A 13,014-nucleotide genomic window follows, 5' to 3' on the forward strand; every position below is an offset into this window, starting at 1 on the left:
CTCATAATTATACCCTTCTTATATGTTTCTAAGAAAACTCCTGCGTTTTTGTGCTGCACATAAGAATGACAAAGAACTTCAGCTCATAATGTCATATATGACAACAGAGCATCCAGTTGCTAATGGCTAACGTTAGCCTACGTTAGCATAGCCTCTGAAACATTAACGTTATCTTCCTTGTGCGTTTCCACTTACTAGTAACGTTAACGCTACTATCTAACGTTAGCACTGTAACATTATTCTACAACTCATCAGTCATCACTGACTCTGAGTTTTAAAACTCCGTGGTTGCGTTTGACTGTCTTGGTTGTAACACTTCACTCGATCTCCTCTTCCGTGTATCTAACGTTACCTTGCCAACGCCTATGTCTATCATAGACATAATGAGGACGTAATGGAGGAGGGGGGAGTAGGCCTTTGGAGGGAGGTGAAGTTGTAGGAGGAGGGGGATGGGTATTGGAGGGAGGCGGGAGTTGTGGATGTTCAGATTTTTTCTAAGTGCTGTGTGAAATGCAAGAAAGGTAAGAGTAGCTTTAACCCAGGTAGGGTAGGAATGTGGGGGGTATACAGCATTACTAATCCTGAAACCAATTTTTTTTTAGCATACTGGAGATCACACATTGAATCTGACAAATCTTCTTCATTTAAATGCTTGCTAATAATAAGCTGGGCTGCTCTATTGCAAATCAAGGATCTCCAACAATGCAAAGTAAACATGCTCTCCAATACTCTGACTTGAATAACAAGGCCATGATACACCAAAATAACATCAAAGAACAATTGGCGATGAAGGCCGACTGTTGCATCGCCTCATGTCGCCTTTATCTTCGCCAAAAAGTTGCACTTAAACACACCACAAAGACTACAGTCAACAGCCAGCTAGCATGTACATTCTGTGCCAGTGTGAGAGGAAATAACTCTCCATACCAGCAGGTGGTGGTAGTCTATATTCGTCTTTCTAAAAGAGAAACCGGAGGAGCGACAGCACTGATTCCCACCTCTTGCTCCACCTCTGATGAAGATCCTTTGTCTTACTTACTCTCATCTTGGTCTCACATTGAGCCCCAAATGCCATCTCATAATACATTTATAGGGGCAACTTTATTTATTGTTTTGTTACTCCCAAATATGATTTTTCCGTCTCTTCTTTCTGCTTTTTCTTCTTTTTCTGTTCTCCTAGCTCAGATTTCCACTGGAGAGATGCGGGTCAGGCTGCACCAAGAGTGAAAGCTAAACTGTTTTTAAGCAGTCCAGTGTCAGGAAGAGAGTCAGACTGAAGCCTTGAAAAAAAGGCATTACAGGGGAATGTGATCTCCCTGATTCCTGAAACAAAATAATTTGACCCAGGGTGTTTTTTACCCTGATCTGGGATATCAGGGTGGATATTGAATAGCTGCATCTTCAGCATCTCTTTGAAACATTCCAGTGTCTCACGCTTCAGGCCAAGAGGCAGCGAGGCGAAGAGTTTCCTCTGGGTCATCTTGGGGAACAGAGCCGTCATAAATCATAGGGAAGGTCAAGCACCGTCGGCTGACAGCAGAGAGCACCAAGGGTCAAACACACCAGGGGGAAACACCTCTGAGCTGTGAACAAATAGAGCATTGCCGCTCCTCCTCTCTCCGTGTTCAGACACCAGACTCACGTCCTAGTTTTTACTTTTTATGTGTCACCTCAAGTTTTCCACATCTTGTTGCAAGCGGGTGGCCTTGTTTTTCCACTGTTCTCAAATTCATCTTCATGCAGAGTTTACTTTGTGTCCTAGCTGCCCTATAAACTGCAGTGTTATAGTGATGGGATGGGCCTCAAGCCGAACAGGGTCTCTTAAAGTTTGTGGACTCAAAGCTTTTATATGTAACTTTCAGAAAATCCTTGTTATTTGTGACACTGCTCTCTGAGGCTGTTTAGTCAGCTGCAGTTAGCGTCCTCGGTGGCCGCAAGCGAGCACCTGGGTATCTGCCACAGCATTTACAAACAAGAGATTGACCATGATTGATTGGCATCATGTTGATAGAACAGTGGCTCTCAAATGTTTTGCCGCAGCACACTGGTGTGCCGTGATGCAAATCCAAGTGTGCCATGGGATTTTGTGATAACCACACATTATTACTGCAATGTTCAACTAGGCCTATACAAAACGTTGTGAGTGAATTTTTAATGGACTGTATCAGTATGTTGTGAGCACTCATTTCCTAATAAAAAGACAAACTCTACTTAAACATTGAATTGAATTTACTCTAATATAATTTAATCTTAAAAAACTTTCATGGGGAACCATGTGCCGCCATTCATGCATGGGAATGTTAAGTGTGTGACACATCACATTATCTTTGTTATTTAGTTTAAAATAGATTCTTGAATCAAATATTGAAATATTTCATGAGTAATAGTTGTTTGTCAATTGTTATTTTAAATTAGTAGGCCTAAATAAAAATAAACATTTATGTCATAATTAGAGTGACATGTTATAGAAGCTAATGTGTACAGATATAAAGTTTGAAAACCACTGAGGTAGAATACTAGAAAATAAATTACAATCATATTTAAAATAACTTTTCTCCCCAACCCATGATAGGCTACTAACTAGCGTGCAAATTACTTTATCAGCTGATGTCACAAAGCAACAAACAACAGATCCATGCTGCGTAGCTTTACAGCTCATTGGCTAACCTTAGCTAAGGTCACAATTAGCTTATGGCTGCCCTTTTAACTTACAAACTAGCCTGGGAGTCTGGATGAATTAGCTGACGTCATCCACTCAGTACAGTATTTTGCCACATTAACTAGCTAGCAATTCATCCATATTAGAAAGCAAGCTAACGTTAGCTAACATTAGTCAGCTAAAACCACAATATCACATTAAATTTCATATGCCAGTGTTTCCTCTGGGATTGTTTTTATAAAGTTACGTACAGAAACTTTAAAAGCTCTTTTTTGAGAACGAGGTTAGGACTAAAAGATAAAACGTGATCAAAAGGATACAGTACATAGGGTGTAAATAGACAGTGCAGGTAGTGCGATTGCAGTGGGGCCCATGGGGGTAGGGGAGCCTGTAGAGAGAGTGTTTGGAGGACCTGCTCTCTCTTGAGCAGAGAATGGGCCCTTGTGAGTGATTAAACTTGCCACCTTAGAAATATGCCTGTGTTCAAAGGAGACCACAGGTTAAAATACAAGCTGTATATGCCCTGGAGAAGGCAAACCCATCTCCACCAATGTCCTTTTTTTTTTTTAATCTTTTTTTTACATAAACTATAAGTAAATGATTTAACAAATCCATTTAATGAATAATTTAGTAATATATTTGGTATTTTTTTGCCATATACAGATTTGCAGTGATGATTGGTAATATGTATGTTGAAGTTGTCCAACGTCAAGTCTGTATTTAGATTATGTGACGATACTATAAAGTATACCTAGCTGTTTCAATGCAATATCTGGCACTAGGGCCCATCAGACAGATGTGCACTGGGGCCCATGATGACTACTGTATGTCACTGTACAGCACCAACAAGTATAAAGAAGTTAATGTGTTTGTCTTCATGTGCAGACAAACTGTTATCACCCACATTTACAGTCATGAAAGTGGCCTGTGCTTTACTGTGAGGGTACGCCATAAATCTTAATCACGTTGTCTGTTAATTACTGAGTAAATGATTCTTGTGAGAGTTACATTTGTCATAGATTATTTCATCATTAGGATAAGTTGGAGGGAAGTACAGTATAGAGTGTCTTTAAATAGACTAGCAGTGGGCGTATTTACTTTCAAAAACTTTCCCCTGTCAATATTCCAAACACTGCTTTGTGCAGAGAAACAATCCAAATCTACTTCTAAACAGCAGGTACCTAAACTATGAACAGAAAGGGGATTTTTTCATTTTAGAGAACATGCAGAGTAACATTTAGGCAGAGAAAAAAGTTGAATATTGAATTCAAAAGCATGCTGCTAGCATACAGAGCTTTAACCAACCATTACACCTCACACCAGGCATTGGTGACCCTCCGGCAGCTCCTCTCTGGCTCTTACTTCAGCTCTCTCCTCACTCTGCCGCTTTCACTCTCTCAGTCTCACTTGGCTCCCCAAAGATAGAATGACTTTGCAATTGCATTCATAACAGCAAAGTCATTTCGCATCGTTTTTTCTCACAATTCAAACACAGAATAAGCAGTGACAGCCACATCACCCTCTCCCACTGAATCATGTAGTCCTCTTCTTCTCTGCTAACTCCAAATTCTCCCATAACACCCCCACCCACCCAATTTTATTTTTTCTCATGGTATTTTATTTCCAATATGTGATCACAGGGACATCTAACAAAAACCAAATTCAACAACTGCAACTGAAAAATCGGGTTGGTTTAACGTTGCCCCCCCCCATAAAAAAAAAGCAACCACCAGAAATAACTGTAGATAGATCGGTGCTCTCTCTATATAAATAAAATCATATTCTCACAGCATCAGCCTAAGTTGTTCACATACCGCATGCAACAGTGGGTTTTTTTCATAGTGTGAATTTTAGCACATTCCTTGGAGAATATGTTCCATATTTCTTCACATAACTACCACTGTGAAAAACTGAGCAATTATTTTATAATTATATATTATATATATATTTGAAATAGTATTATTTATATTTATAATATAATAATAATAATAATAATAATAATAATGACTCTATTAAGGACACAGAGAAAGGTCCATAGCATACCGCACGAAAACAACAATCATCTATGTACAAAACTACAATATAATAAATGGAAAATATAAAATATATATATATAAAAGACTTTCAGAAAGAAATTCATAAAAATGGACAGAATTCAATAAACTGCACCCACAAACAAGCTCTAGAGCCAGTCTAATATAATATTATATTTATAATATTTATTATGTATTAACAATAATTCCATATTTATATTGAATGCTGTTTATTTTAAGATCTTTTAATTGTAATTTTCTTCTGATATTAATGCATAGGTTGTAGATTGTTATTATATGTCTCTGGGTTTTGGTATTTGAATATTTTGGTGTTTTATCTAATTTATTGTGCCTTCTGATTCTCATAACAACGTTCTTTATTTTATTGCTTCGTCCACCTTTATATGCTTTTATACATTTTTCCCCCTCTCTTTGTGAAGCACTCTGAGTCGCATTTCATATCTGAAACTATAATTTCTCATTATAATTTATTATTATTTTGTTCTATATTTATGTTATTGTTAATTTAATTTTCTCCTTATATGGTATTATTAATATGTTAATTTTATGCACCAATACTCCAAAAAAATCTTTATACAGTCTATGTTTTGGACGTGTTGGATGTGTATTTAATTGAGACTTCATTTCCCACAATGCTGTTGCGCTCTGTGGTTCCTCGCGGTTGGTTAGTTTCTGTTGATGACGCTAAAAACAGGCGCGTGTAACCTTGTGTTACCCGGCTGTAGTGTTGTCATATCAGCTGTGAAAACGGTGTTAAAATCATTTTTGATGCTATATTTAACCGTCAGCGTTATTTTAGAGTCATGAGCAGATATATTTTACCGGTTTCTGTTTTTGGGACAGTGTTTGGAGCTGCAGTTTTACTGAAGTGAGTAAAAATGATGATATAGTATGACATAAGGCCACTGTATCATGGTGTAACAGTATGTTTTATACTGTGTGTGTCACATTTGCTGCTGATAAGAAAATTATATTAAGCTCAGACGTGTTGGACGCCTGTATTTGATACATAGAATATACATTTAAACTGTTGCTGAGGCTGTCATAGAGTGGTAGTTTAAAACCTTGTTACTTCATAGTAAGGGGACAGCACTGAACTGCCATAGTACAGTCCAGTATAACAACCCCACAAAGTACAGTCTCCTTGGCTCAGTCACAAAGAAAGTATTTCTAAAAGACTGACTGTATTGGATTAAATAGATTATAAGAATATTAATGACACACTGTTCATTCATTTACAATTTATTAGGCTGGTGTGAACTTTAGTTAAGTCCAGGACAAAATGCACTTTGCCAAACATCAAGTCCAAAAGTTTAAGGCTGAATCAAAAGCAGGACCCACTTTAAAGGCCCTACGAAACTACAGTCAACCCACACAGGTGTTTTCATTTATGTAGCTGAGACTGCTCGGTGACATCATGTAATTACAAACCTGGCTCCAAATAACTGAGCCACTTATTATATCAGTTTATATTGTGATTTAGTGCCGCATATTCCCAAACAAATTAATTAGCACAAACCAGTTTATGCTTATTTAAAACAGCAGCTTTTGAGGGCCCCCAGAGCTCTGTGGCTGTGTTGCAGATGACCATGACCATTTTTATATCAGCTGCTTACCCTATGTTATGTTGAATGCGTGAGGACAACTTTGTTTTTCTCACATGCAGTTAAAGGGGTTCACGTTTAACAACAGTAAAACTACATCAAAACAGTCTATAAACTCTCATACAACTCATGCTGCATAATCCAAGTCACATTTATCCAGTCGTGTGGCTCAGTACTTCCCACACAGGGAGCTCTTTCTTTTTTTTTTTAAAAGGTATTTTTTGGGGCATTTCGGCCTTTAATTGATAGGACAGACAAGCGTGAAGGGGGGAGAGAGATGGGAATTGACATGCAGCAAAGGGCCACAGTCTGGAGTCGAACCTGGGCCGCTGCGGCAACAGCCTTGTACATGGGGCGCCTACTCTACCACTAAGCCACCGACGCCCCAGAGACGGAGCTCTTTCTGAACTAAAAGTGAAGCTTTCCTGTGTTCTCCTCAAAGCCAGACCCCACTGACAAAAGCAATAATTTAACCACACTGAACACAGGTGCTGCTGGTCCACCACCGCCTCGATCTGGAGTTTGTTGGTGTTATTGTGTGGCTTTGCTTAATCCGAGCTAACCCTTTAAAACAACAAAGTCACACAGTAACACTAATTGAGGCTGCGGTAGACCAGCAGCTCCTGTGTTCAGTGAGGTAAAATTACTGCTTTTGTCAATGGAGTCTGGCTTTAAAGATGTAGAGGAGTTTCTTTTTTAGTTGTCTGTTTGGCAAGTACTGAGCATACGGCTGGATAAATGAGACTTTGATTTTCATTCAGCGGAGGCATGTGAGAAAAACAAAGATTTTTTACAGATTTAACACAACACGGGATGAGTTATTGATATACAAATGATCATTTAGGGGGTTAAGTATTTTTTCAAGGATTAAAAGTGATGTAGACCTGTAGCAGGAGCTTTCTAACGTGCAGCTAAGCGTCTTCCTGAATAAATGCATTGAGCTGCGTATTTGGTGAGCTTTTGGGGCTGTTATGTAATGTACACATGTATGAAACTATATTTTTTTGTGGCGCAAAGTGGACAAGACAGAAAAAGTCCAGGTTCAGTTAGAGCCAAGCAAGCAATATTTTGCATTAGATTAAGAGAAATCCATTAAGCCTGGTTGTCACAGTCTCAAGTGCCTTAACAAGACAGCAGTGAACTTTAATTCTTCTCATAGGAACCATGTGACTGGAGGTCGGTGTCCCAGTAAGGCTACCATTAATGGGAAGACTGTGGTTATAACAGGAGCCAACACAGGCATCGGGAAGGAGACTGCCAGAGAACTGGCCAAGAGAGGTGTGGAGAAAATCTGACCGTGATTTGGTGCAAAAAGACACATTTCATGAAATCTTTAGTAGTTTTTTGCTCTCAGTGACACGCTCCTTTTCCCATTTCGCCATCGCCAGGGGGTCGGATCATTATGGGATGTCGTGACAAGGAGAAGTGCGAGGCAGCTGCGAAAGAGATTCGAGGGAAGACACTGAATCCTAACGTTTACGCGTGTCACCTCGACCTGGCTTCTGTGAAATCCATCCGAGAGTTTGCAGAGAGAATCAGACAAGGTGAGGAAACGAGACATGTCACGGTCACTTCTCCAGTTATGCGGCGAGTTATAGAAATAAAGCACATATAGTAAGAGTTCTGAAGCATGATCTTTATTGTCTTATAGAGGAGAGGCAAGTGGACGTACTGATAAATAATGCAGGAGTCATGAGATGTCCAGCAGGGAAGACAGAGGATGGCTTCGACATGCAGTTTGGAGTTAACCACTTAGGTACTTGAATGAATATCTAACATCTAAATGAAACTCTCTCTAAGAAAATCGATCTAAATTATCTTTACATTCTGATAAAGTCTCCTTCGCTCCATCACTACCTGATTCTGAGAGTTTCTGTCTTCCTCCAGGCCACTTCTTGTTGACAAATCTTCTGCTTGATAAGTTGAAAGAGTCCGCCCCCAGCAGAGTGATCAACCTGGCCTCACTCGCCCACATCGTTGGAAAGATTGACTTCGAGGACCTGAACTGGGAGAAGAAGAAGTTTGATACCAAGCAGGCGTATTGTCAGAGCAAGCTTGCCAATGTTCTGTTCACCAGAGAGCTCGCCAAGCGATTACAAGGCAAGTCTACTGGCTGTTGCATATGTGGGCATGTGTGGGAGGGAGTACGGCCTATGTTCTTGTTTGTAATTGGCCATTGGATATGTATTTTTAAACAAAGCTGTGTGTATAACAGGCACAGGAGTCACGGTGAATGCTGTGCACCCAGGCGTTGTTGCCACGGAGCTCGGGAGGCACACGGGTCTGCACCAATCGCAGTTCTCGAGCTCTGTGCTCAGTGAGTATCCTGCTTCCTTATTGGATTCTGAATTTAGAGAAATCAATAAATGCTTACCTAATGCTGTGCAACAATTAGCTTAGTGCATGTTCTATTCTTGTCAACTTGTAGGTCTGTATAAATAAACATGAAGTGAGGGCATTTTTAGAATGAAAAGTTTCTTATCCAGAGCACTTAAACTTTCTAACTCTGAAAACAGAAGTGAAGAGAATGACAACTAAAGTATTAAAGTAAAGCAGTGGTCAGATCCACATTGTGGAATGCTAAATCAGACACTTTGAAAATGGTGCTTTAAGTCACATAAGTATCAAAAATAAAAGTACTTAATGAGGAAAAATAGCTCCTGTGACTGTCAGTGTATATTTTATTGTTGGATTATTATTAATGATGCACAATGAGTAAGAAGCATTTTACTGTTACAGTCGGTTGAGATGAAGCTACTGCTTTATATCCTGTTGTTAGTGTAGTTTCATTCATAATAATCTTAAAGGTTCTGTGTGCCATTCTCAAGCAAAGGAGTTGAAGTATCTCGGGGTCTTGTTCATGAATTAGGTTAGAATGAGCGTTAGATGGATCGGCAGTATGGTGCAGCCTCTGCAGTGATGCAGGTGTTGCGCCGGACTGGCATGGTGAAGAGGGAGCTGAGCTGGAAGATGAAGCTTTCAATTTACTGGTCCATCTACGTCCCAACTCTCCTCTATGGTCATGAGCTCTGGGTAGTGACTGGAAGAATGAGGTCACGGATACAAGAAGCCGAAATGAGTTTCCTCCGTGGGGTGGCTGGGCTCAGCCTTAGAGATAGGGTAAGGAGCTCGGACGTATGGTGGGTGCTTGGAGTAGAGCCGCTGCTCCTTCGCGTCTAAAGGGGTCAGTTGAGGTGGTTCAGGCATCTGATCAGGATTCCTCCTGGGCGCCTCCTGTTAGAGGTGCCCCAGGCATGTCCCACTGGTAGGAGGCCCCAGGGCAGACCCAGAAGACACTGGAGGGATTACATATCTCATCTGGCCTGGGAACACCTTGGGGTCCCCCAGGAGGAGCTAGGGAGAGGAACGTCTGGGTTGCCTTGCTTGGCCTGCTGCCCCTGCAACCTGGCTTCAGATAAGCGGATGAAAATGGATGGATGGTTCTGTATGGGATGTTTAGAGCATTAATGCAGCAGCAAACCACTATTTTCTCTGTGGTTTGTTGCGGCAAGCTGGTCCGGCCGTGCATCCATGTAAGTGCATGTGTGTATGGGTACTCCGGCTTCCTCCCACAGTCCAAAGACATGCAGGTTAATTGGTGACTCTAAATTGTCCGTAGGTGTGAATGTGAGTGTGAATGGTTGTCTGTCTCTATGTGTCAGCCCTGTGACAGTCTGGCGACCTGTCCATGGAGTACCCCGCCTCTCCCCCAATGTCAGCTGGGATAGGCTCCAGTCCCCCCGCGACCCTCGAGGATAAGCGTTTACGAAAATGGATGTTTTTGGATGGATGGAAGTTGAAATTGTCATTTCATTCTGAAAGAAGTACATGAGACATCAAAACCAACTAATCAGAGCTGAGGAGTCTCTATCGCAGCTGTCAAATTATCTTACATATATATTCAAATAAAACCTTTGAAATCTGAAATCAAAGTCCACCAGTGCTAATGTGATACAGCTTCTTGTTACTCATTCTGGGGATCACTAAATGTATGTTTTTTATTTTTGTTCAGCAATGAGTATTTTTTTTAATTACATGCACTCATGGGTAATAAAAATCCTCCACTGTGTGGAAACAGTGTTTGTTATTGAGCTCATTTACAATCAGTGAAGAAGATAATAAAAATCTACAATGCAACGTTGCCAGATTCGGATATGAGTAAACTCAGTTGGTGCGCATTCATGTAAGTGTTTAATTTCTTAACGTGACTCAGACAACAACATGATTCCATTAAGTAGTTGAGTAGTTGGACTGGTACTTGACACTGGCTGATTCATTTGATAAAGTACTTGTATTCTGATGTGAAAGATGGTTAAAACATTCCTGCCGAGTTTAAAACCAAACCTGAAGTCTCCATCAACCCCCCCTACAGGTCCCTTTTTCTCCCTGTTGGTTAAGAGCCCAGAGCTGGGGGCCCAGCCCAGCGTCTACCTGGCAGTGTCCGAGGAGATGGAGGGGGTGACGGGAAGGTACTATGATGTGATGACAGAGAAAGAACCGGCGCCCCAGGCCCTGGATGAGGACGCAGCTCGCAGGCTGTGGGAGGTCAGCAGCAGGCTGGTGGGTCTGGAGGAGGAAGGACAGTCTGGCAACACAAACCCACCAACAGAGGTCCAGAGCAAAGCTGCAGAGACTATCCCAGCACAGAGACAAGGACAGGGTCCAGGACCAGCTGTCAGTGCTGTGGGGCAGTAGGGCCGCTCTGGCCTCTGGGCCAGCAGGGAATAATGGACCTTTATGGCTTTAGCTGTGCCAGGCTTGTTGGAACAATTAACCGTCTGAGGCTGTGAGTCTGGTTGTCTGTGTAAAGGCAGGCTTTTGTTCATGCCTTTATGTTCCTGCATCAGGATATTTTCTGTAAAACATGTCAACCTTTGACGGCGGACTCTGACTCGTTTTTTTAAGTAAAACGGGAGCATTTTAAAGGAAGTATAGCATTTAAAGTTGAATTTAGAAACAAACACTCTCTTACTCACTTTAATACACTCAGGGGTTTATGACCTAACTCTGAGCGGGGTGCGGTGACATCAGATAAGCGTCGTCATCATTCAGGGATGATTCAGCATTGACATTCAGTGACGTTTTAGCAGAGGTGTGGACTCGAGTCACCTGACTTGGACTTGAGTCACTACTTAGTACTTCATATACATGAATTGTAAAAGATATGTCTATTAATTAGTAGATTTTTTGTTTTTATTCATTTATTTATTTTTTTAGATATATCCTGAGACCAGAGGCTTGGAGGTGGGTTTAAAGGAAACACTTAGACATTTGCTCTTTGGTAACATGGATGCAGAAGATCCAGGAATTTTTTTTTTCATTAGTCAAACTGTTTCTGGCTTTATGTACCACTGAGCAACTGTCATAGGAATGAAAAAAGGCCCACCCTTCAACACTGTATCCAGCTCCTTTACACATCTCTTGGTTTATATATGTGATAGATACCAAGTAAAATCGAAACAACTGCCTGAAAATCCATGACGATAAGTATCTGGCAGCCTTCAACCATTACACATTGTAATTTTAAACAGTGCTGAAGAGAACACTGCTTTACGCTAACGCTACATGTTAACGTTAGCAGCAATAGATATTGCTGGGTGACAGAATTAGTGAGTGTATGTTTCATTGACTCCTCTTCTTGCACTCCTTTTGAACAAGGTTTAGCATCACATATTCTCACTTTAAATGATTTATATTAATTCAAAAACGTTGGAAAAATTATATGAACCGCTAAAATACAGTGCTTACAAGGACAAAAAACTATTTAGATGTATACGGTATGTAGGGCTGAAACTGAAGGACCTCAGAGAAACATCTCACCTGAAAATAATAGATAATAAATAGTAAGGATGACGACCCAAAAAGCCACTGAAATTAGAAATATCAGCCATAAGACATGAATATTTGAACTTTATTTAACCTATTTCACATGCTTAATAATTTCAAGCATGTCTTAGTAATTTGAAGCATGCATGTATTTACAGAGGGAGGCATTCTTACGTATTATAACTGTAGGACCACATTGACAGCACTGCATGTGTTTTTATCATTGCTGGTTCAAGTAGTAGAATGCTGACAGATAGCGCCATCTGGCTGCAAGCATCAAAACAGACTTGGAGTTTCCTGCTGACCATTTATCCAGGTGTGCAGTTTTGTTTCAGATGTTTTAATGATTTCTCCATCTTGGAGTCTTTGATTTGGACTGTTTAAATCTGGAGTCAGCTTGCAGACTCTTGGAATTGCCTGACTTTCTGCCTTTTTTAAAAATCAAATTTGTGTTAATGTTGCATGGTGATTCAGTTTGCATTAGACTGCAATGCACTGCAAAGCAGACACACAATGTAAATTCATTTTCCTGATAAACTGTAATGATTTGCATCCTAGATTATACAAGAATGAAAGGCAATAGTAAGAAAGTAGAAAAACACACTCAACACATAAAACTGCTTTGAATAAAAACCAAACGCTGGATCCACCCTGTTAAAACTATCTGTGGTTTAACATTTACGAGCATCCATTACCATTTATTCTAATTCTGCGCTGTTATAAGTGTACTTCTGTTTCTGCTCTTGTTTATTCCTGCCTCTAGCAAAACAAATCAAATTACAAAAGCACTCATCTTACATTTTTGATCGTCTCAGATCTCTCAGTGCACAGAAGAATATCCATCCCAAAAGTATTTGAGGGATCAATTGCA

The 13,014-nt window shown here is 40.4% G+C and overlaps 1 protein-coding gene across 1 annotated transcript; it reads left to right on the top strand.

Moving 5' to 3' along the window:
- The first annotated feature begins 5,419 nt into the window (after positions 1–5,419).
- Positions 5,420–11,195, top strand: LOC125881037 (retinol dehydrogenase 13-like). Its single transcript, XM_049563945.1, has 7 exons — positions 5,420–5,581; positions 7,477–7,595; positions 7,706–7,861; positions 7,969–8,073; positions 8,205–8,417; positions 8,533–8,634; positions 10,690–11,195. The coding sequence occupies exons 1-7, from the start codon at positions 5,517–5,519 to the stop codon at positions 11,010–11,012; spliced, it is 1,083 nt and encodes a 360-aa protein (XP_049419902.1). The 5' UTR covers positions 5,420–5,516; the 3' UTR covers positions 11,013–11,195.
- Positions 11,196–13,014: the final 1,819 nt, after the last annotated feature.

This window comes from Epinephelus fuscoguttatus, linkage group LG20, assembly GCF_011397635.1.
Source record: "Epinephelus fuscoguttatus linkage group LG20, E.fuscoguttatus.final_Chr_v1".
NCBI classification, from domain to species: Eukaryota; Metazoa; Chordata; class Actinopteri; order Perciformes; family Serranidae; genus Epinephelus; species Epinephelus fuscoguttatus.